Source organism: Hyla sarda, chromosome 13, assembly GCF_029499605.1.
Source record: "Hyla sarda isolate aHylSar1 chromosome 13, aHylSar1.hap1, whole genome shotgun sequence".
Taxonomy (NCBI): Eukaryota; Metazoa; Chordata; class Amphibia; order Anura; family Hylidae; genus Hyla; species Hyla sarda.
Window position 1 is genome coordinate 30,293,706 of NC_079201.1, and position 24,787 is coordinate 30,318,492.

General features: G+C 40.5%; 1 protein-coding gene across 5 annotated transcripts in view; it reads right to left on the reverse strand.

Moving 5' to 3' along the window:
- The window catches only part of LOC130297439 (lysosomal alpha-glucosidase-like), an 83,934-nt gene that overhangs the window by 45,505 nt on the left and 13,642 nt on the right, over positions 1-24,787 (reverse strand). For 4 of the 5 annotated variants that reach the window (XM_056549918.1, XM_056549914.1, XM_056549917.1 and 1 more), the window contains exons 2-3: positions 9,353-9,847; positions 5,791-5,936 (exon numbers count right to left, since the gene is read on the reverse strand). In XM_056549918.1, the coding sequence (XP_056405893.1) occupies positions 5,791-5,936; positions 9,353-9,838 (632 nt within the window). In that variant the 5' untranslated portion in view covers positions 9,839-9,847. Of the gene's footprint in view, positions 1-5,790; positions 5,937-9,352; positions 9,848-21,449; positions 21,469-24,787 lie in introns of those variants that run through there. The other variant, XM_056549916.1, reaches the window with a different exon arrangement.

The window sequence follows — 24,787 nt, forward strand, 5'->3', positions numbered from 1 at the left end:
CTGTAAGAGCAGTGAGACTATGGAACTCTCTGCCACATGATGTTGTGATGTCTGAACCAATAAACAAGTTCAAGGGGGGCCTGGATGTTTTTCTAGAGAGTCATAACATTAGAGGTTATGGATACTAGATTTATGATGATAGAACATTGATCCGGGGATTTATTCTGATGCCATATTGGCGTCAGGAAGGAATTTTTTCTCTGTCATGGGGCAATTGGTATGAGCCTCATGGGGAGTTTTTGCCTTCCTCTGGATCAACACAGTAGGGTTTTAGGTTTAACTCGATGGACTCTTTTTTTTTTTTTTCCCCCAACCTTACGAACTATGTTACTATGTTAAATTGTACACAAGCAAGTATCAAATGTCCAAACTAAAACATTTGGTGAATCACCATTACATGTATATGGCCAATGGCAGTAGTAGTCTTGCAGAATTGTTCTGATAAAGTGAAACAACAAACACATAACAGGATAAAACAGACAGAAAATTCTAACTATAAAGGACCAGAATCACTAAGCAAAACTCTGCATTGCACTAGAGAAGTTTCCAAAATCAAATGCTAAAACGAAAGACAGACTGGCTAGGACACGGACAACACATGGCAGCAAAGTATTAGCAATATCAATCAAACCAGCAAAACAATAAATAAATAATCAAGCAATATGACTACCCATGAAAACCAACAAATGGATTCATTATATATACTGAGGAATCACATCAAGCAAAACACAGCAAAACCTGGAATGGACCCATTGTATTAAAAAAGATAGAAGCAGAAGATGACATGGCGAAGAATTTCTGACATGCTAAAGAATGTTAAAGTTTTTTTCCCCTCTTCCAAACTTGGAAATCCCACCTAAAGCAGTATTCCAAGGCATTAGTGCCTGTCAGTGTTCCTGTCACAGCACCCGATTTACAATACAAAAGTGATGGATCACGAAACAAGAAACACTGCCACTGCAATTTTTAGATCTCCTTCTAAAATATAACTTTTATTACTCAATGTTTAAAAACATGATACAAACGGCCACACACAAAAACCTCAATGCAGAAAAAGATAATATCTTTACCATCCACAGAGATATTCTGTCAACAGGTCGCAATGCTGACTGAATAAAGTGCTCGACTAAACAGTGCACAAGGAGCAAATTCATTGACTACTCACCTCTTGGAGTTACCCAAGTGTCTGAAGAAGTAATGACAAAATACCAACTAAACGAACAACCCTAAGATCTTAAACAATCAACTGTGAAAACAATTCTCCATAACGATACAATAATAATCAAAGATCCATTCTTAATAATTTGATGCAATAGATAAAATTAGGATATGCAAGAGTACTCCCAGCCAGGTATATGATCAGGACTCGGCTAGACAGACAAAAGGAAACCTACAACAACACATGTGTCATAGTTATAGTGCTATATACCTGATGTATCCCCCCCCCCCCATCATTTCTGGGGTTTCTCATGGGATACAATACCAGTCCCTCATGGTAGGTGATGGTGATGGTTGTTCTGTGTTGAAGAGACAGACTGAAGGACCACCACTTTCCTTGTGCACTGTTTAGTTGAGCACAATCTGTATTGTGACCTGATGACAGAATATCACCGTGGATGGTAATATAGTTATCTTTCTAGTATTTTTTGCTTTGGGGTTTTTGTGTGTGGTTGTTTTTATCATGTTTTTAAACATTGATAATGATTAATAAAAGTCATATTTAAAAAGGGGATCTAAAAATTGCAGTGACAGTGCTGGTCAGTGTTACACTGATAGGCAACCTATTAGGATGTTCCTCTGGCCTAGCAGGCAAACTTCAATGCTAGGCTCCCAGCTGCCATGGTAACCACCAGCACCCTGTGATTGCACTGCAGGGTGCCGATGGCCAAACAGAGGGAGCTCCCTTCTTCTTTCAAACACCTTACATGTAGCAGTCACTTTAGACTACAACATGTAAGGGGTTAAACTGCCAGAACTGAAGTGTACTTTGATCCCATCAGTTACGGCAGGAGCCTGGCTGTTTATGACTGCTGAACTCCTGCATAGACCCATGGGTATACCGGGCATGACTCGTGAGATCATAATGAACTGGCACCCGCTCATTTATCCGTCATCGATTGTTAGCTGATCAATCTTCATTCCATTGTTTGGAATATTACTCATAGTGGCCAGCTTCTAGTAATTGTCTATTACTTCTGTCATCCTTATACACGCTAACAATATTCACTTTGGGAGAAATTTATCCAAACCTGTGCAAAGGAAAAGTTGACCATTTGGTCATAATAACCTATTAGATTGCATCTTTTATTTTTAGAAAAAGGCCTCTTGAAAATTAAAGACGCAATCTGATTGGTTGCTATGGGCAACTGGTCAACTTTTGCTCTACACAGCTTTTGATAAATCTCCCTCATTGTTAGTAGAGATGAATCAACTGTATAGATTGTATCTGCCCAATAATTATGTTCTGCATGACTAAATAAACAATAATAGTATTCCTCATTATATCCTTAATTCTATAGCAACAACATATTTTGCCGTACTGTACATCTTATCAAATGGACATAAACTACATACAAATATAGTCAGTACATACAATAACTGGGAAAGTCAGCTTGCTGTATATCATATTTTTTAGACCAGGCATTAACAGAGGCCGATAATATAAAGGGTACAGGGGGAAACTGCCCTGTTATTATAGTAGAATATAATATTACCTAAATATTAAAGCTAAAGTGACAGCCATTTCACCACACTAAACCCAATACATAGTTCACAACTGGAATAAAAGGAAATATAACTTACCTGGATGTGTGGTTCTGGAGATAGACCCGATATTAGCCGGCACTGCTAATATTTTATTCACTAACTTTACCTAATGGAGGTGGGACCAGGCATACCCAGCATTCCTGGGTCCAATAACATATTAGCAATGTCAGCTACTATCAGGTCGACTATCGCTAGCACCGGATCGTAAATTCTGGTAAGTTATGCCTAATTTTAATCCTTATTCATATTTCCCTGAAGAAGAAATGGTAGTAGCACTGCAAAAAATTATAATTGGAGCAGCTGACGATATTGGGACAAGCAAGTAACAGGGACTAGTCCTAACAATTGGGTCCGGTGGTGCTAGGAACAACCAAGAATACTATTCAGGTAACTAGCATTAGACATAATTCGGTAGCCTGCACTCACTGCTAGATACAGGACCCGAAGCACCTAACCGGAGTCACCAGCGGACCTGGCTCATAGACTCTTGTGGGGCGCTCAGAGGCAACTGCCGACGGTTTCTCACAGATGCGCTTCTTCCGTCCTCTAAGGCCTCTAAAGCGCATCTGCGCGAAACTGTCAGCAGTCACCTCTGAGCGCCCCAGTGACTGACGGCGGTTTCGCGCATATGCGCTTCTTTTGACCTTAGAGGCTGGAAGAAGCAGGAGTCTATGATCCAGGTCCGCCGGTGACTCCGGTTAGGAGCTTCGGGTCCCGCATCTAGCGGTTAGTGCAGACTACCGATTTTGTCTTTTATTGTTATTCCTTTTTATAGCTAAGTTTATTTTTGTGGGTGTGAACTGGTTTTCAGTATTGCTTTAAATTACTGACTGCAGGCCATAGACAAATAAAAAAAATGCCTATGTTGAAAAGTAATTGCATGGTGCTAATATGCCATCCAGAGTTGGGCTAGCCCACCAGAGTACCAGAGGATCTTCTGTAATACAATAAAAAAGCCCTATTATGGGGCCCCAAAGTTTTAGCATGGACTTACAAAAAGTGGCATGGGCTTTCACAATTATTTCCTTGAGTGGGTCCAAAGCACTTTTAGGTGTCCTGTGAATAAGCAAAACCTTTGACTATGTCAAAAGTTTTGATTAATCAAAGTCTGAGTACTTAGACCCCCGCTGATTGTTAAAACCACCAGAGAAAGGCATGGGGATGTGCAGACCAAAGTTGCACTAGACGGGCGCCATTTTAAGTCTATGGAGCCCATAACATGAGGAGTGAAAAATGTATACAAATCCACAATGCTTATGGTTGAAAACTTTCATAAATCCTTAAAATGGTGCAGTATTATTATTTGCTCCTGAAGAATGAGTAAAGACAGCAGCAAAATGTGCCTAGTTTGAGAGCCACATAATCACTGAAGCAGCCAATCTTCTGTATTACAATATAATGCAAAGATTGATAATGTTTCTCTACTATCTAGCTAGGAAGAGAGAGGAATTATCACTAGAATCTACAATCTTTTTGAAAGCAGGTCAAATGGAGGACAAAAGGTGCGGCCAACAAACAATGATGCTCCATAAAACAAAAACATCCAAAAAGCAATAAACATAAATGCTTGAAAAGTTGAGATTCCTTTTGTTTTGTAATTTTGTATTTTTTTTTTTTACTTTAAAATACGCTGTGTGAGTATAGCCTGGGTGGAGACTAAGGAATCTCCAGCCAAAATTGACTGCAAGTATTCTTCGCAGATTCCGGTGAAGGGATTTCAGAGCGAAAGATCTGCTGCTGTAGATCTGTAGTGTGGACTATGCGTTGGAATCCCATTGACAGCAATGGGACTCTGCTGCACCGGAATTTGCAAACGGAATTTCAAAACTGATAATTCTGTAGTGTGAACCTAGCCTTAAAGGGGTACTCTGCCCCTAGACAACTTATGCCCTATCCAAAAGATAGAGGATAAAATGTCTGATCGCGGGGGTCCCGCCGCTGGGGCCCCCCCCATCTCTCTGATGCACCCGGCATTTGTTTAGAGCGTCGGGTGCAGCTTGGGAGGCTCGTGACATCACGACACATCCCCCTCAATGCAAGTCTATGGGAGAAGGCGTGACGGCCTTCACGACCCCTCCTATGTCTTGCATTGAGGAGGCATGGCATGACATCGCGAGCGGGACGTGGCCGTGAAGTCACGTGTCTCCGCCCTGCATCGCCAGTCATCCGGCACGTTTGCTCCGTGCACCAGATTTCTTGGTAGCCCCAGCGACGAGACCCTCAGGATCAGACATCTCATTCCTTATCCTTTGGATAGGGGATAAGATGTCTAGAGACACCTTAAGCATAGCCTGCAATGCCATATACTGGAATAAAGAGTGCTTATAGCTCTATAATATGAACTAGCAGGCTCTGCTGAGTATATGAGGAATAAAGTTAAAGGGTACCTTTCATCAAAAATACTTTTGATATATTATAGATTAATGTATGCAGAATAACTTTCCAATTGCATGTTATAAAAAAATATGCTTCTTTCTATTTAATTTTCCACTTTGAAAAAATGACCACTAAGGGTCTCTCTTCCAGTCCTTTTTTTTTTATAGATTTCAGACTCATGATGGAGTCCTAAATCTCAGACTGCAGCCGGGACACAGACAATCTCACCACTGCACACTGCCAGGGAGAAGTGCTGAGCTTGTCTGTGTCCCAGCTGCAGTCTGAGATTTAGAACTCCATCATGAGTCTGAAATCTATAAAAAGAAAGGACTGGTAGGGAGACCCCTAGTGGTCATTTTTTCAAAGTGGAAAATTAAATAGAAAGAAGCATATATTTTTTTATAACATGCTATTGGAATGTTATTCTGCATACATTAATCTTCAGAGATATAATAACTTATTAGTTATAATTCAGTATTTTCCGGTTATATTATTCTGTAGATGGTATTCACTCTCTTGTTTCTTGTTATCCTGTCATGATAATATTTACATGCTTTTCCTAGTTGGCCTGTTATCTTCACATTGTTGCCTACAACACAAGTAGCCAAGAAATGGCATTTCCGTAACAGTAAAACAAAGACAACTCACAAGATTTGCCCATTACACTTCCGACTGATGATTAAGCCAAAGGGTTCAGTAGTGATTTTGACATCGTACTGCATATTGGTTGGTTTAGTACTGACACGTGGTGTTTCAATGGGAACTTCATAGCGGTTTCGAGACGGATCTTTAATCTACAGTCAAAAATATAAAGGAGAAGGTAAAAGTTATAAACACAGAGATACTAGCTGGCTATCTATATAGGTATTAAAGGGGTACTCCGGTGAAAACCTTTTTTCTTTTAAATCAACTGGTGGCAGAAAGTTGAACATATTTATAAAGTACTTCTATTAAAAAAATCTTAATCCTTCCTGTACTTATTATCTGCTGAATACTACAGAGGAAATTCTTTTCTTTTTGGAATGCTCTCTGATGACATCACAAGCACAGTTCTCTCTGCTGACGTTATTATAATAATAATAACACTTTATTTATTGTTGTCCTTAGTAGGATTTGAACCCAAGTCCCCAGCACTGCAAGGCAGCAGTGCTAACCACTGAGCCACCATGCTGCCCTTAGCATGCATCTGCTATGCATGGTTGCTAAAATGGACAGAGATGTCAGCAGAGAGCACTGTGCTCGTGATGTCATCAGTGTTCCAAAAAGAAAGGAATTTTCTCTGTAGCATTCAGCAGCTAATAAGTACTGGAAGGATTAAGATTTTTTAATAGAAGTCATTTACAAATCTGTTTAACTTTCAGGCACCAGTTGATTAGAAAACATTTGTTTTATACTTGTTTTCAACAGAGTTCCCCTTTAACATTAGTGGGGAACAAATCGGCAATAAATCAGCATTCTTTCTGCCAGAAACAATAACATGCTTCAGATTCGTCTCCCTCTAAAATTTATTGCACTCTAATCTTTTGTGGATTTTCTGTGTGTATATAAAAGCTGCAGCAAATCTGGTACTGCTTTACAGCATAATACATTAAGTGAAATCATTTCCTTTCATTTGATTGAGGTAGGTCTCATGAAGCCAGAATATTTAGTTATGAACCATTGTTTTGTGTCATATCTGATGAAAACATTGAGTGAATTGTGAGGACCACATATTTTTGTTAGATTTTGACACATTTATTTTTTATTGGAATAACCTACAATTTTACCTAGAGAAGGGGATTCACCGGCCATACCAACAAAGGTCTTTCTTCACTTCTTTCTTTCCCGCTTTTCCTCTTACCAAAGGTAATTATTAGTTTATATGAAGTAATTTAAGTTATGAACTAAGAAATAAATGATAGAGGAAAAAAGGAGGGTTTTGTACTCTCATCCCATCTCTTCCTCATGCTCTCTGTTCATATTTCTATGTTTACTCTCAATTCTCTCAGTTCTATCTATTACCACAGTTGTATCTACTATTACTAACAAAGAAACAATGTCCAGTGCTCCCGTTAAAAGACTTTTCCTTTATTTCACAACACCGAGGTACAGACAGACATAGTGGACGCTGTTAACGTGTTTCGGCTCGTTACAGAGCCTTAGTCATACAACGAATATTAGAAACAGGGATCGTTATATAGGGCTGCAGATGGGACGTCATTTCCCATGGAATGGGATGACCCTCCCCTGCTTTCCCAGGTGCAGATTACATGGTGCATATGTTAACCATTTCATTTCTGTTTCACCCTAAACGATCCACCTCATTTCTGTTTCACACCTGTACCTCGGTGTTGTGAAATAAAGGAAAAGTCTTTTAATGGGAGCAGCGCTGGACATTGTTTCTTTGATGTGCATTTACGTATTGGTGTAGCCCACACCAGTCCGGGCGTTGCAGGACACAGGAGGGGAGCTGAATACCTGCACATAGCTACTATTACTAACACTATATATAATCTCCAAGAAAAAATATATATTTGATCAAAATAAACTAAATGTCACTTTTTTTTCATTCCCCCCCCCCCCCCCCCCCCCCGTGTTTCATTATTGATCGTCCATAAACATTTACCTAACTTTGTGTTCTTAGAGATCTGTAGGGTTTCCTGTGGCTCCCCCTTAAACAGGGCAGTTCAGGAAAAATCCCAACCCTTGCCTCATGCACATTTATCCCATCCCTCTCCCCATACAATGGAGAGATAGAATAAGACCTCATCAGGACAATGAAGGAGATTTATGACAAAGTTTCCCAGATGCCCATAGCAACTATTCAGATTGCTCATTTAATTGTAAAGGGGTACTCTGCCTCTAGACATCTTATCCCCTATCCAAAGGATCTCCGGCACGGCACCCCAGTCATCCAGTGCACTGACTGAACTTCCGTGCTGAGAAACTTCCATGTTCTCAACTTGTGTAATGACCGGGGGGCAGGGAGAAGTGAGCCCTAAGCTGTCCCTAAAAACCACTCTCCCTGCCTACTTGCCCATTCGCCCTAAACAACGGATCGACAACTTGGAGCCGGTCCCTTCCTAACGCTAAAGTGCATGGGCGTTGAAGTCAGCTATACAAACGTAACGGAACAAAGTCAGGGAACAAGTCAGGAACATAACAGAAATACAATAACTGACAAACAGATATATAAATACAAACAAGGCAGGAAATAACATACTAACAGGTCAGGAAATCAAGAGCACTGTTCACACTGGACTCAGAACAAGGAACACACTAGACACCCCACTCCAAATATGAAGGGATATCAATACCAAAGCCAAATAGGCTCCTAACTAATGGGCACTCTCCACCGATCGAGCAGGATACTAGCCTAGGGGGAAGCAAAAATCCTAAATACAAGCAAACACAGATACAGACACAAGACTAACTAGCTCCTAGATAGACGGATAGCACAAGGCTCAGAACAGGATTCTATCCTAAGAGATCCAGGATCACAAAGGTCAAAACAGGACTGACAAACGCACAGTGTGAATATGGACTAGGCTTCACAAAGCAGAACAAACAATCCAAAAATACTAAAACCCAACAAAGGTACTAAAACAAGCTAAAATCTAGATCTAACAGGGAAGATAACCATGGCAAAAACTCAGGATACATGTGCTAAAACAGACAAAAGCTAATGTGCATCATAAACAAGACATGGTCAGAGTACAAATCTAATTACCAGGCCAAGGACAGCACCTGAAGAGGCCTTATATATCCTTCCAGTGCTGAAGTCAGGAAGGTTAACTCTTCCCATCCCAGGGAGAATTAACACAGAAACTGTTCAGACACAAACCTAATGTCTGAACAGGACCCAAAGCAGAAAATACAGATAAACGAACATTACAACTTGTTCCCTCTTTGGATAGGGGATAAGATGTCTTGGGGCGGAGTACCACTTAAAAAAGGCCTCTGAAAAAATAAAATAAGTTATCTGATTGGATGCTATGGGCAACTGCTCCACTTTTCTGTACAGGTTTTGATAAATCTCCCCTAATGTCCCTGTTGATCCACCTCCCATAGGCAAAAAATTTGTTATTCAAAATCTTAATCCAACCCCAAATAACATTTTAGTGATTAGTGAAGGTCCCATAGCAGCTTAAGTGTGTATATGCAGGTGCTTTTTCTTTTTAGTATTAATATTAAATCTAGACAACTTTGTCGCTCTAAGATAAAAACTTACGGTGAAACGCAGTCTGACGTCTGTCTCAAACATAACCTCAAGTTGCAAAACCATTAGATCATTGGGCATGAAAGTTTTGGCAGAGCGTACAAGGTTTGTAGAATATCCATTTGCTTTGCGGGTAAGGTTGACCGCTTTGTAGCTTGGGTAGTTGACAGGAAAAAAACAGGAGGGTTGTTCAGGGTCCGAAGTGTCAGTAGGTTGAACATAACAGCACCCACGGGCTTCACATTCATCTGCGGCTAAAGCCTTTTCCGGAGCACAGTCAAAACGACTTGCAGGGTCTATATTACATGCTGAAGGGCCGCGGTACCTATTTACATCCTTTTCCGGTGCACAGTCTGAATGGCCTTCAGGGTCAAGATAACATACTGAAGGGCCATCATCTTTTCCCAAACAAGCTGTACAAAGCAGAAGAAGAAGGTACAGCCGGCATGTTGTATTCTTATAATTGGACTTCTTTCTCCCTGAAGAAAAACTCCACATGTTGAGTCTCTGAAAGTGAACGCAAACATTTTAATTAGAAAATATATCATTAAGAATAACATAAAGGGGTTGTATACTTTATAAACACCCTTTCACTTTCTTAGTAGGCAGAATTTATTTAAAGGGGTATTCCAGGCAAAAACATCTTATCCCTATCGAAAGGATAGGGGATAAGATGTCTGATCGTGGGGGGCTTACTGCTGGGACCCCCGCAATCTCCCTGCATCAGCCCGCATTCTATGCGTAGTTTCGGAAACCTACGGGCTTCGGGGACGAGCCGTCACGACACGCCCCCTCCATTCATTTCTATGGGAGGGGGCGTAAGGGCCGAAACGCCCCCTCCCATAGACATGAATGGAGGGGGCGTGGCGTTACGTCACCTCTCCGTCTCGGAAGCCCGGAGGTTTCCGTAACTTCAGACGCAGCTACGCATAAAATGCGGGCTGCTGCAGGGAGATTGCAGAGGGTCCCAGCAGCGGGCCCCCCACAATCAGACATCTTATCCCCTATCCTTTCAATAGGGGATAAGATGTTTTTGCCCGGAATACCCCTTTAAAGTTTAGGCAAGGTTTTTTTTTTAATGAAATGTATTTTTTTGTGACTCAAAAAAAAAGAAAAATGTGTTTGCAGGTGAAAATATAGTTCTCGCTATATGATGGTGTTTTATATGGTCTCTTCCACCCTCAATTTACCGCAGGAATTCTCCAATATATAGGCACTCCAAAGACTGCTACTACTTCCCATCCAGACATACTGATGGGGGAGTATGTAGGTTATATGGTTTCCTTCTTTTTGTTTTTAGTCTTATTTATTTGTTGATATATTTATGTATATTTGTTGATATATTTATGTATATTTGTGGACAAGACAAAAAAGAAATTCAAAAAGAAAGGAATTTCCTCTGTAGCATACAGCTGCTAAAAAGTACTGGAAGGGTAAAGATTTTTTTAATAAAAGTAATTTATAAATCTTTTTAACTTTCTGGCACCTGTTGATTTAAAAAAAAAAAAATCTACCGGAGTACCCCTTTAATATATTTATGCTTTGTAACATAGTTATGTGGTTAATATGGTTGAAAATAAATGTTCATCATAATAAAAAAGATAATTAGTTTTAATGGAAATGTTGCAATTATAGTTAAATAGTTCATAAGGTTGAAAAAAGAGTCTAAGTTCAACCTATAACCCTACTTAGTTGATCCAGAGGCTGATGCCAATTGCCCCATACCAGGGGAGGAAAATTCCCACTAAACTCTAATATGGCATCAGAAGAAATCCCTGGATCAACGTTCTATCACCATAAATCTAGTATCCAAAGATGAGCAAACTTTTCAAAAGTTCCTCAAGAGCATCGGCTAGAGGAAGTGCGTCAAAACATTCAGCACACTCCCCGTTGTCTGCGCGATCCCCTGACCTGTATGAGTCTCTGCACAACCGAAGAATAAAGTGACCCCGTTTTATGGCGAGTGCCATCTTCTCGTTTCTTCTTTGTTTGGAACTGTGTACTGCATTGGATTGAGAACCATCTGTACGGTACTGTTGCACGTTAGTGGGGCAGTGTGTTCCGCTCGTGATAGAGCCTATCTCCTATGCATGGGACTATTCAGCTAGCAGTGCCGGCTTACCTTGCTTGGTTGCTATCTAAAGTAGTTTTCAAATAGTTTTAAGGTTAAGTTAACGTCAGTGTTACGGCAACATGCAGTAACCCATGGTAACTAACAGTTGGGAAAAAAAACACTGCACTAGTGGATTTTGTATGCTTTTTATAATTAAAATAAATTTGCAAAAATACTCCTTTTTATTGGAAGATGCTTGCCGGTGTTAAAATGCAAACAGTTATCGGAAGGCGCAATGGCTTTTTCCAAGTGTTCCAAAAATTCTCCATTTTGTGGCGTGGCAACAGGTTTTGAGGCTGGCAAGTAAAGACCCAATGGCTTTTTCTGAGCACTTCAAAAATTCTCCCTTTTGGGAGTTGCAACAGGATTGGTGTCCTGAATAGTGAAGAAGAAATAGCTTTTGTAGAAATGAAAAGGTGAAAAAATTATCCCTTTTTTGGGGATCATGGACTGTGTATGTGTAGGCCTAGTAGTAGCAGCAACATGGGTGGTAGTAGAAGTAGCTGCAGCAGTACAGTAAAACACTGTACATAATAGTAGAGGGCGGCAGAAGGGTGATGACTGGTGGTAGCTGTAGTCAGTGGACAGCAGGGGTGGTAGTAGTACCGTCTTATCAGTGGCATCTGGCGCATTCCTGGCTTTGTCTTTAAAAATTCCAGTCTCCTAAATTTGCCTACACAGTCTCCTTAGGCCTCTTTGTGGACAGAGGTAGCCGGAAAAGCCAAAAGGAGCAGATGTGGGGAAGTTATGCAATTTGCAAATCTCCCATTGACTTTAATGAGGGTTGTGATAATGGCATAGCCCCATGACCTATGCTGTTAATGTAACTCCCATTATAATCAGTGGGAGTTAAAGGGGTACTCCCGTGGAAAACTTTTTTTGTTTTTTAAATCAACTGGCGCCAGAAAGTTAAACAGATTTGTAAATTACTTCTATCAAAAAATCTTAATCATTCCAGTACTTTTTAGGGGCTGCACACTACAGAGGAAATGCTTTTCTTTTTGGATTTCTCTTCTGTCACAACAACAGTGCTCTCTGCTGACATCTGCTGTTCATTTTAGGAACTGTCCAGAGCAGGAGAAAATCCCAATAGCAAACATATGTTGCTCTGGACAGTTCCTAAAATGGACAGCAGAGGTCAGCAGAGAGCACTGTGGTCGTGACAGAAGAGAAATCCAAACAGAAAAGCATTTCCTCTGTAGTATACAGCCCTTTAAAAGTAATCGAAGGATTAAGATTTTTTAATAGAAGTCATTTACAAATCTGTTTAACTTTCTGGCACCAGTTGATTTAAAAAAAAAAAAAAGTTTTCCACAGGAGTAGCCCTTTAATATTGTGTAACTTTCCCACTTTGGCTGCTTCCGGCTTTCCTGACCACCTCCAGCAGCCGCAAAAAAGCCAGAGTGGGCCAGGAAGGCAAATATAGGAGATGAGAATACCCCTTTTAACTCCTAAAGGAAGCAGGGCATAGACGTTCGCCCTAAACCCGCTTCTAATCTATGAAGCGTGCACAAAAGCTGAGCTTGTTTCCCACTGATAAGGATGGACTGAGGGGAGGCTTTCAAATGTGATTGACTGTGCTGCTATATATTTTGCTAAGTGTCGAAATAAGAAAATATACACCACACAGAGGATGTTAGTATACACTCTTTCATAGCAGGAAACTCAGCTGTTCCCCAAAGAGTTCTGTTTAATACAGGAAGTAAATTTGCTTTTTACATTCGAAAAAAGAGGAGGGTTATTTCTGACATCACAATTAGCATGTTACTTTTTGATTGGTTGTTTGATTATTGTGTCCGTATATATTAGCATATCTAGTGTCCATTAATTTCTTGGCAGAAGTTTCTCTGCTGGGAAATTCCAAGGTTCTCTGTTCATCAAATATTTTGTCTTCCTACTCCTGCATGGAGTCATCCAGCAGCAATGGCATATTAGTATTAGTGTATTGATCAGTCATTAGAAACAGAAGGGTCATCCCTATCACCACCAATTAGGGTGATGTGCGCCATTAACCCTTATTGGTATATATATTTTTTTTCATCGTACATTTAGTGGTAAAATTAATGATTTCATTACAAACTACAATTGGTGGCTCAAAAAGCAAGCCCCATATGGGTCTTTAAGTGGAAAATTGAAAGCGTTATGGTTATTAGAAGGTGAGAAGGTGGTGCCGGAAAGTTACACAGATTTGTAAATGACTTCTATTTTAAAAAACTCTTAATCCTTCCAGTACTTATCAGCTGGTGTTATGATCCACAGGAAGTTCTTTTCTTTTTGAATTTCCTTTCTGTCTGACCACAGTGCTCTCTGCTGATACCTCTGTCCATGTCAGGAACTGTCCAGAGCAGGATAACTTTTCTACGGGGATAGTTTCTGGACAGTTCCTAAAATGGACAGGGTGTCAGCAGAGAGCACTGTGGCCAGACAGAAAGGAAAATCAAAAAGAAAAGTGGAACAACGGTGGTTAGCGACCGCCATCGTGTACCATCTACTTCTACCCTGGGCCGAACAGCTCGCACAGTTCTTCCTCCTCGTTGCAGGCTTCGGAATGTGGCTCCCGCACAGACTCATTCAGCATCTGTCTCTGGTGCACCTAGTAGGGGGCCGCATGAAGCCTGTCTCTTTAAGGGTTCGTGCCCGCCTCTGAATCCACTCCCTCTCCAATCCCTGTTCAGCAGTACCTATTTAAGGACACTCCGCCCTGCCTTCCTTGCCTGAGAAATATTGTGGTTTTCCATAGTGAAGGTTCTGCTGCTTATCTGCTGATTCCGTGTTCCAGACTTCTGCCTGTTTTGTGACTCCGTCTCTCGCCTGACCTCTTGTACTTTCTTGTCTCTCCTGGTAGAGACCTTGGACTGCTAGACTACACCTTTTCCTGCTATTAAGCTAAAAACACCACCAGTACATGTGCTACTCAGCTCTGCTATTCCCTGCTCCAGCTCTGTTACACCATCTGCCTGGTCAGCTTCTACAGGCCCTGCTGCTGTGCTACTCCACCCAGCCTCATCCAGTCCCACCCGCCCGCATACACAGGCCCTTTCCATCTTCCAGCCTGCTAGGTTGGCTGCCTCTTCACCGGAACAACTCTTGCGTAGCGACCTGGTATCTCCCTACAGCTAAGACCAGCTTCCACACCCGGAGCGGGATAAAGGGTGAAGACCAGGGATATACCTAGACTCCGCTTGCAAGTTTGGCCCAAAACCAAACCGGTAAGTGGCATAGTGGGTCCACACCTGTTGGGGTGTTTCAAAAAGAACTTCCTGTGGATCATAACAGCAGCTGATAAGTACTGGAAGGATTAAGGTTTTTTTAATAGAAGTCATTTACAAATCTGTATAACTTTCTGTCATCAGTAGATTTAAAAAACATTTTTTCCAGTGGAGTACACCTTTAAAGGGTAAGGTCAGATAACTCCAGCTTAGTAGATTTGCATTTGATTTATGATAATAATTATGATAATAATAAGCTATAGCTGTTGGGAAGAAAAATCATACACCCATGTAATAACAATTTACTACAGGTAGGTAGATATTTTGCATAATCTCACACTAGTATCACACAGTATTTAGCGCTTCCACATGGAAAAGAAATGCTACAGATTTACCTCGGTGGGTAAATAATAGAGATTCCACAGCAGCAAATCTTCACCCGATTATAATACATATTCAATGATTAGAAATACTCTTGGCTCCATTCACAATAGGCACTGTCATTAAAATGCTTTTTAAGATATTGTAGATTGTACTGTAATAAGCTTTCTAATATACTTTTTTTTTAATTATTATTGAGATTTTTTAGGTTGAAAACAAACCCTAAGGTTTTGGCCACCAGGGGTCTCCTTTCAGGTCCTGCCCTCATTCCCTGCCTCCTCATGCTGGGGTTTTTAGTGTCCTGCCAGACTGGCAGGAGACCAAAATCAGTAAATGCAGTGGACCTGATCTTAGCACAGTGCTCGCTCTCTTCCCTGTCAATCATGCAGGAGCATGTGCGCAGCAGCGTGTGCGCAGCAACATGTGTGCAGCAGTGCAGCAGCTCTGTTCCTATCCCCTTCCTCTCTGTGTTACATTTGCAGGGAGGAGGGGATTGAGAAGCAGCCTGCCAAGATTGGCTGCCTCTTCTATGCTGCACTCCCAAGAGCAAGCACCGCATAGAAGAGAGAGGGCGGAAGTTCTCCCCCAAAAGGGCTTCAACCTCGCATCTGCCAGGGAACACCCCCTCCAGAATGCCGGAGCTCACCGAATCCAGTGAGCTGAAGACAGAATAGGAAATAAGGATAAAGAATAGGGAGGTGGGGGTGGAGAAACACCTTAATGACAGGTGCTCTTTAATTGAACTGAGCTGCAATGCCAAACACAACCTGAGGACAGGGGTGGTGCTGTTTATTGAAGAACTCAGGTCTGTTTTTTTCTTATCCTGGATAACTCATTTCATTTATTGGATTAAATTAACACTGGAATTTTCAAAACTTATTATTCTACAATAGTGAACTTTATAGATGAATTCTCTTTATTGTCTGTCTTATTGAGGTTTGAGTGATTGCTTAAAGGAGAAATCCCATGCCTAGGGAAAAACATATCATAAATATAAAGGGGTAGTCTACTTCCCAACGTTCAGAACATTTAGTTCCGAACACTGGGTGCAGGCTTCGGGGGTCGACAGGCCCCCTCGTGACATCCCACCCCGCCCCCTCAATACAAGTCTATGGTAGGGGCCATCACACCCCCTCCCAGAGATCTTGCATTGAGGGGGCAGGGCGTGACATCACAAGGGGCATAGCGACCCCCGAAGCCTGCATCCATTGTTCGGAACTAAATGTTCCGAATACTGAGGACTGGAGTACCCCTTGATCTCCTGTACAGTGGCCACCCCTGCTTCGGGGAAGGGTTGAGGCTCCGTACAGGAGATCGCGGGGGGCCACAGTGGTCAAACCTCCGCGATCTAAAACTTATCTCCTATCTCGCAAATAGGGGATACGTTTTTCTGTACTTCTAGGCATGGGACTTCTCCCTTAATGACATTTTTCTACATAATTAACCTATATAGGTCATCTTGAACCAAGCCTTGATGTATTAAGGTGTTTCCAAATTGAAAAATTGAATCAGGGTGGTGCATGAAATGTTTTGACAAAATGAGACCTGCGGCGGGGATTTGGAAACATCTTCTACCCAGGTACTGGACAGCACAGCAGACGGCAATTTTCTATACTGACTGCAACAAAAATGGATACCCTTCATTGTACTTTTTTTTTCTGTAGATAGATAGATAGATATGAGATAGAAATATATGAGATAGATATTATATAGATAGATATGAGATAAATAGATATGAGATAGATAGATAGATAGATAGATATGAGATAGATAGATATGAGATAGATAGATATGAGATAGATAGATATGAGATAGATAGATAGATAGATAGATATGAGATAGAAATATATGAGATAGATAGATATTATATAGATAGATATGAGATAGATAGATAGATAGATAGATAGATGGATAGATAGATAGATGATTGATAGAAAGATAGATGATTGATAGATAGATATGAGATAGAAATATATGAGATAGATAGATATTATATAGATGGATATGAGATAGATAGATAGATGGATAGATAGATAGATGATTGATAGATAGATAGATGATTGATAGATAGATATGAGATAGAAATATATGAGATAGATAGATAGATATGATATAGATAGATATGAGATAGATATATAGATAGATGATAGATAGATAGATATGAGATAGATAGATAGATATGAGATAGATACGAAATAGATAGATATGAGATAGATAGATATGAGATTGATAGATAGATAGATAGATATGAGATAGATAGATAGATAGATATGAGATAGATAGATAGATAGATAGATAGATATGGGATAGATAGATATGAGATAGAAAGATATGAGATAGATATGAGATAGATAGATATATAGATAGATCGATATGAGATAGATAGATAGATAGATAAATATGAGATAGATAGATATGATATAGATAGATATGAGATAGATAGATATGAGATAGATAGATAGATAGATATGGAATAGATAGATATGAGATAGATAGAAATGAGATAGATATATAGATAGATAGAAATGAGATAGATATATAGATAGATAGATATGAGATAGATAGATAGATAGATATGAGATAGATAGATATGAGATAGATATATAGATAGATAGATATGAGATAGATATATAGATAGATAGATATGAGATAGATAGATAGATAGATATGAGATAGATAGATATGAGATAGATAGATATGATAGATAGATAGATAGATATGAGATAGATAGATAGATATGAGATAGATAGATAGATATGAGATAGATGGATGGATAAATGAAAAACAAGCAAGGTGGTGCACACTGAACCTTGGTGAGAGGTTCACAAATAATATAAAGCAAGAAACCAGCAGCACACAAAAAAAGCTAGTGCAAAAAAAGGTGGTGGTTTATCCCAGTGTACAAAGGAAGCGACGTTTCATCGACCTCTTGTCGCCATTTTCAAGCGCAAAATCGCTGAAACGTCGCTTCCTTTGTACACTGAGATAAACCACCACCTTTTTTTGCACTAGCTTTTTTTGTGTGCTGCTGGTTTCTTGCTTTATATTATTTGTGAACCTCTCACCAAGGTTCAGTGTGCACCACCTTGCTTGTTTTTCATTTACAGTGGTGCTGCTCTTCTGGGATTTTTTAGATAGATAGATAGGGAGGTAGATAGGTATGATATAGATAGATAGATAGATAGGGAGGTAGATAGGTATGATATAGATAGATAGATAGATAGATAGATAGATAGATAGATAGGGAGGTAGATAGGTATGATATAGATAGATAGATAGGGAGGTAGATAGGTATGATATAGATAGATAGATAGATAGATAGATAGATAGGGAGGTAGATAGGTATGATATAGATAGATAGATAGATAGATAGATAGGGAGGTAGATAGTTATGATATAGATAGATAGATAGATAGATAGATAGATAGATAGATAGATAGGGAGGTAGATAGGTATGATATAGATAGATAGATAGATAGATAGGGAGGTAGATAGGTATGATATAGATAGATAGATAGATAGATAGATAGATAGATAGGGAGGTAGATAGGTATGATATAGATAGATAGATAGATAGATAGATAGATAGATAGATAGATAGGGAGGTAGATAGGTATGATATAGATAGATAGATAGATAGATAGATAGGGAGGTAGATAGGTATGATATAGATAGATAGATAGATAGATAGATAGGGAGGTAGATAGGTATGATATAGATAGATAGATAGATAGGGAGGTAGATAGGTATGATATAGATAGATAGATAGATAGATAGGGAGGTAGATAGGTATGATATAGATAGATAGATAGATAGATAGATAGGGAGGTAGATAGGTATGATATAGATAGATAGATAGATAGATAGGGAGGTAGATAGGTATGATATAGATAGATAGATAGATAGGGAGGTAGATAGGTATGATATAGATAGATAGATAGGGAGGTAGATAGGTATGATATAGATAGATAGATAGATAGATAGGGAGGTAGATAGGTATGATATAGATAGATAGATAGATAGATAGATAGATAGATAGATAGATAGATAGATATGAGAGATAGATAGATAGATAGATATGAGATAGATAGATATGAGATAGATAGATATATAGATATGAGAGATAGATATGAGATAGATAGATATATAGATATGAGAGATAGATAAATCGATAGATAGATAGATAGATATGGGATAGATAGATCAGACAGACAGACATAATTGTCAGATAGACAGATCGGATTCCTATGAGGCTATGTTCACACGTCAGAATTTCCAAGTGGAAATCCGCAGAAATATTATGCTTTGAAATTCCACTGCAGCAGAGTCCTATTGATTTCAACAGGATTCTGCTGCACTGTGCACATGGGGGAATTTCCTGATTCCGACATCCATAGAAACAATGAACCTGTTCAATGTTTCTGCGGATTCTGCCCGGAAATGCGTTGTCATCTTTGGAGACTGCGCATTTCTGAGCGGTCCTAGCACTGCCAGAACTTGCCAATGTGCATAATATCCTTCCGTGTTTTCCGGGTGGACATTCTGCACATTTTCAACCAAGTGAACATGGTCTAACAATGTAGGTGGCTATAGTTGAAACAACAAGTTCAGTTCTTTTATGTTTGAGGCTAAATTAATAAATGCAAAGATTTCATTTAACCTTTGTGAATTAAAGGGGCACTCCTGTAAAAAAAATAATAATATATATATATTTTTTATACTGGTGCCAGAAAGTTGTACAGATTTGTAAATTACTTCTATATAAAAATCTTAATCCTACCAGTACTTATCAGCTGCTGTATACTACAGAGGAATTTCTTTTCTGTCTGACCACCGTGCTCTCTGCTGATACCCCTGTCCATGTCAGGAACTGTCCTGGAGAGATAGCTTCAAGAGAACCCGGCTCAACGCCGCTGATCGACCACAACAGGTGTATGGATAAAAGAGGATTTATTGACCAAGATGCAACGCGTTTCGCTTTGCAGCTTCCGCAGGCATAGCAAGGGCAGGTTTAAATACACAGAGCAGAAGAGGTTTGCTATAGGGATTTGTTTCTACTCTGGACAGTTCCCGACACGGACAGAGGTGTCAGCAGAGAGCACTGTGGTCAGACAGAAAAGAACTACACAACTTCCTCTGGAGCATACAGCAGCTGAGAAGTACTGGAAGAATTTATACTTTTTAATAGAAAGAATTTACAAATCTTTATAACTTTGTGCCAACAGTTGGATAAAAAACATTTTGTTTTCCACCAGAGTACCCCTTTTAAAATGATAAATTAGCTACTGCAAGCCATTATAAATTATTGTAGCAAAATTACATAATAATATTCACCGGACTGATGTAAAATGATGGCCTATTCTGTACAGTGCTGCAGAATATGTTAAAGGGGTTATCCAGGAAAAAAAACATATATATATATATATATATATATATATATATATATATATCTCAACTGGCTCCAGAAAGTTAAACAGATTTGTAAATTACTTCTATTCAAACATCTTAAAGGGTACCTCTCATCAAAAAAACTTTTGATATATTATAGATTAATGTATGCAGAATAACTTTACAATTGCATGTTATTAAAAAATATGCTTCTTTCTATTTAATTTTCCACTTTGAAGAAATGACCACTAGGGGTCTCCCTACCAGTCCTGGCAGCAAGCATTTCAGACTCATGCTGGAGTCCTAAACACTACGAGCTGCCAGTCTGCTTTGTTCACAAAGGAGAACACTCAGAGCTGCCAGCCTGCTTTGTTCACAGCCTGTTTGGCTGTGAACAAAGCAGGCTGGCAGCTCTGCGTGTTTAGGACTCCAGCATGAGTCAGAAATGCTTGCTGACAGGACTGATCGGGAAAAATACAATAGAAAGAAGCATATTTTTCATTAACATGCTATTGGAAAGTTATTCAACATTCATTAATCTAAAATATATCAAACGTATATTTGATGAGAGGTACCCTTTAAGGTTGTTCTTTTCTGTCTAAGTGCTCTCTGATGACACCTGTCTCGGGAACCGCACAGAGTAGAAGAGGTTTGCTATGGGGATTTGCTTCTAATCTGGGCAATTCCCGAGACACGTGTCATCAGAGAGCACTTAGACAGAAAAGAACAACCTTAACTTCAGCAGCTCATAAGTACTGAAAGGATTAAGATATATACATATTAAAAAAAAAAGTTTTTTTTCCTGGATAACCCCTTTAAAACACACAACACATTACATAAGCACCAGAAAATAACATTTGGGAAAGTATATACAGAGTATAATAAAATAAAATTCCGCGCCTGCTCTTCGTGAGCTTATCTCAAGCGTTTAAGTAATACTCACTTCATAATACAGGAATCCAATCCTATCATGTCTAACAAAGCCGAATAAACAGTAAACTTTTATGCATCTACATACCATTCCGGGCTTCACCTATTCTGGCTACTCCTGAACGATTCCTTTAATAGCAGGAGATCACGTGACAACCCCTTGAAGAACGTCGCGGAGTGGCTGAAAGCTAGGGCATAGATCATGAACACGGAGTGATAAACTGATTATATAGACATGTTAATATTTTCTCATGCCAGGGAGGTTGCTTAAGATGCAATTATCTTAATATAAAGTATTTCTCTATTACCTGCCCGACCTGCTTTTCCCTTTTACAAGACTATTCCAAAATACAAAATATTATTATAAAATACAAAATACTATAATAAAATACAACAGACCATTACATTTGTATCTATTTGTATCTAACCTCCTCGCTGAAGTTTGGACATTGTACTCCCGACGCCAGTGTTTCTCAACCAGGGTGCCTCTGGCTGTTGCAAAACTACAACTCCCAGCATGCCCGGACAGCCAAAGGCTGTCCGGGCATGCTGGGGGTTGTAGTTTTGCAACAGCCGGAGGCACCCTGGTTGGGAAACGCTGCCTTAGGGTGCGTTTGCATTGAGGAATAGGAGAGGAATCCGCACGTAAAAATCCCGCCGCAAAATTAAAGTTTAGGTTTTTTTTTGTATTAAATTTGCGCGAAATTTGCGCAAAAATCGTGCCAGAATTAAAGGCTGTCCGGGCATGCTGGGAGTTGTAGTTTTGCAACAGCCAGAGGCACCCTGGTTGGGAAGCGCTGCCTTAGGGTGCGTTTACATTGAGGAATAGGAGAGGAATCCGCACGTAAAAATCCCGCCGCAAAATTAAAGTTGTTTTTATTTTGCATTAAAATTGCGCGAATTTTGTACGAAATTTGCACGAAAATCGTGCCAGAATTAAAGGCTGTCCGGGCATGCTGGGGGTTGTAGTTTTGCAACAGCCGGAGGCACCCTGGTTGGGAAGCGCTGCCTTAGGGTGCGTTTACATTGAGGAATAGGAGAGGAATCCTCACGTAAAAATCCCGCCGCAAAATTAAAGTTTGGGGGTTTTTTTGCATTAAATTTGCGCAAATTTTGTACGAAATTTGCACGAAAATCGTGCCAGAATTAAAGGCTGTCCGGGCATGCTGGGAGTTGTAGTTTTGCAACAGCCGGAGGCACCCTGGTTGGGAAACGCTGCCTTAGGGTGCGTTTACATTGAGGAATAGGAGAGGAATCCTCACGTAAAAATCACGCCGCAAAATTAAAGTTTTTTTTTTTTGCATTAAATTTGGCGAATTTTGTACGAAATTTGCACGAAAATCGTGCCAGAATTAAAGGCTGTCCGGGCATGCTGGGGGTTGTAGTTTTGCAACAGCCGGAGGCACCCTGGTTGGGAAGCGCTGCCTTAGGGTGCGTTTACATTAAGGAATAGGAGAGGAATCCTCACGTAAAAATTCCGCCGCAAAATTAAAGTTTTGTTTTTCTTTTTGCATTAAATTTGCGCAAATTTTGTATGAAATTTGCGTGAAAATCGTGCCAGAATTAAAGCGGAATTCTGTGCAGATTTTCTGCATGTGAATTTGTACAAAATTTGCGTGAAAATCATGCCAGAATTAAAGCGGAATTCTGCGTAGATTTTCCGCGCATGAATTTTGTAGGAAATTTGCGCAAAAATCGTGCCAGAATTAAAGGTGTCCGGGCATGCTGGGGGTTGTAGTTTTGCAACAGCCGGATTTTGTATGAAATTTGCGTGAAAATCGTTCCAGAATTAAAGCGGAATTCTGCGCAGATTTTCCGCACGGATTATAGGAGGAAACTGTTTTATATTTTTTGTTGGGCCACAACCCCCAATTTGAATTTCCCTTTTTATTTACTTGATTATTTTTGTGCGGAATTTCTGCCCCCAAATTGCGCACGAATTCCGTGCGGAAACGATTTCGAGCGGAAAAATTACCATTGACTTCAATGGACTTCTGCTCGCGTATTCCGCAAGAAGAATGAACTTGTTCTTTCTTCTAGCGGAATGGAATTCCACGGCGGAATTTACGCGAAAAATTTACACGAAAAAAAGCGGAGAATTAGTAATCCTCTTGAATTACTCTATGGCAGTGGTCTACAACCTGCGGACCTCCAGATGTTGCAAAACTACAACACCCAGCATGCCCGGACAGCCAACGGCTGTCCGGGCATGCTGGGAGTTGTAGTTTTGCAACATCTGGAGGTCCGCAGGTTGAAGTCCACTGCTCTATGGTAACATTTGACTGTACAAAGAGGCGGGGTGGTAAAGAGGGGGTGATGAATTTGCATAAAGGGGAATAAAGGGGGAATGAAATAGCATCGGGGAGATTTAGGGGAAATTGTGTGGTACTGGGGGTAATAAATGGGGGGGGAATATTTGGCACAGGGGAATAAAGTGACACGGGGGGATCGGGGGGGGGGGGGGGGGGGGTGTGAATGATGTGGCCGGTGGACATACAAAAGGAGGAGACCACTGTGCTGGGGCTGCTGCAGGGGGGGGAGGTGCGGTGGGTGCATGGGCCCCCTGGGAGCCTGACTACCTACTGGAGTATTGGCTGTACCCCCTGACGGCGGTCATGTGTACAAGGCAGGGCTGGCACATAAGCCTGGTTGTCCCCTATTGGGAGTGTTTTGTCCCCTATTGGGAGTGTTTTGTCCCCTATTGGGAGTGTTTTGTCCCCTATTGGGAGTGTTTTTGTCCCCTATTGGCAGTGTTTTGTCCCCTATTGGGTGTGTCCGCATCCGCTATTGGGAGTGTTTTGTCCCCTATTGGGAGTGTTTTGTCCCCTATTGGGAGTGTTTTTGTCCCCTATTGGGAGTGTTTTTGTCCCCTATTGGCAGTGTTTTGTCCCCTATTGGGTGTGTCCGCATCCACTATTGGGAGTGTTTTGTCCCCTATTGGGAGTGTTTTGTCCCCTATTGGGTGTGTCCGCATCCGCTATTGGGAGTGTTTTGTCCCCTATTGGGAGTGTTTTGTCCCCTATTGGGAGTGTTTTTGTCCCCTATTGGGAGTGTTTTTGTCCCCTATTGGCAGTGTTTTGTCCCCTATTGGGTGTGTCCGCATCCGCTATTGGGAGTGTTTTGTCCCCTATTGGGAGTGTTTTGTCCCCTATTGGCAGTGTTTTGTCCCCTATTGGGAGTGTTTTGTCCCCTATTGGGTGTGTCCGCATCCGCTATTGGGAGGGTCCCCTATTCAGAGCATGCCAATACATTAAGTCTTATGGGACTTAAAAATTGTCCACTATAGGGAGGTGTCCCTTATTGGGAAGTGTTCACTAGAGATGAGCGAACTTACAGTAAATTCGATTCGTCATGAACGTCTCGGCTTGGCAGTTGGTGACTTATCCTGCATAAATGAGTTCAGCTTTCAGGTGCTCCGGTGGGCTG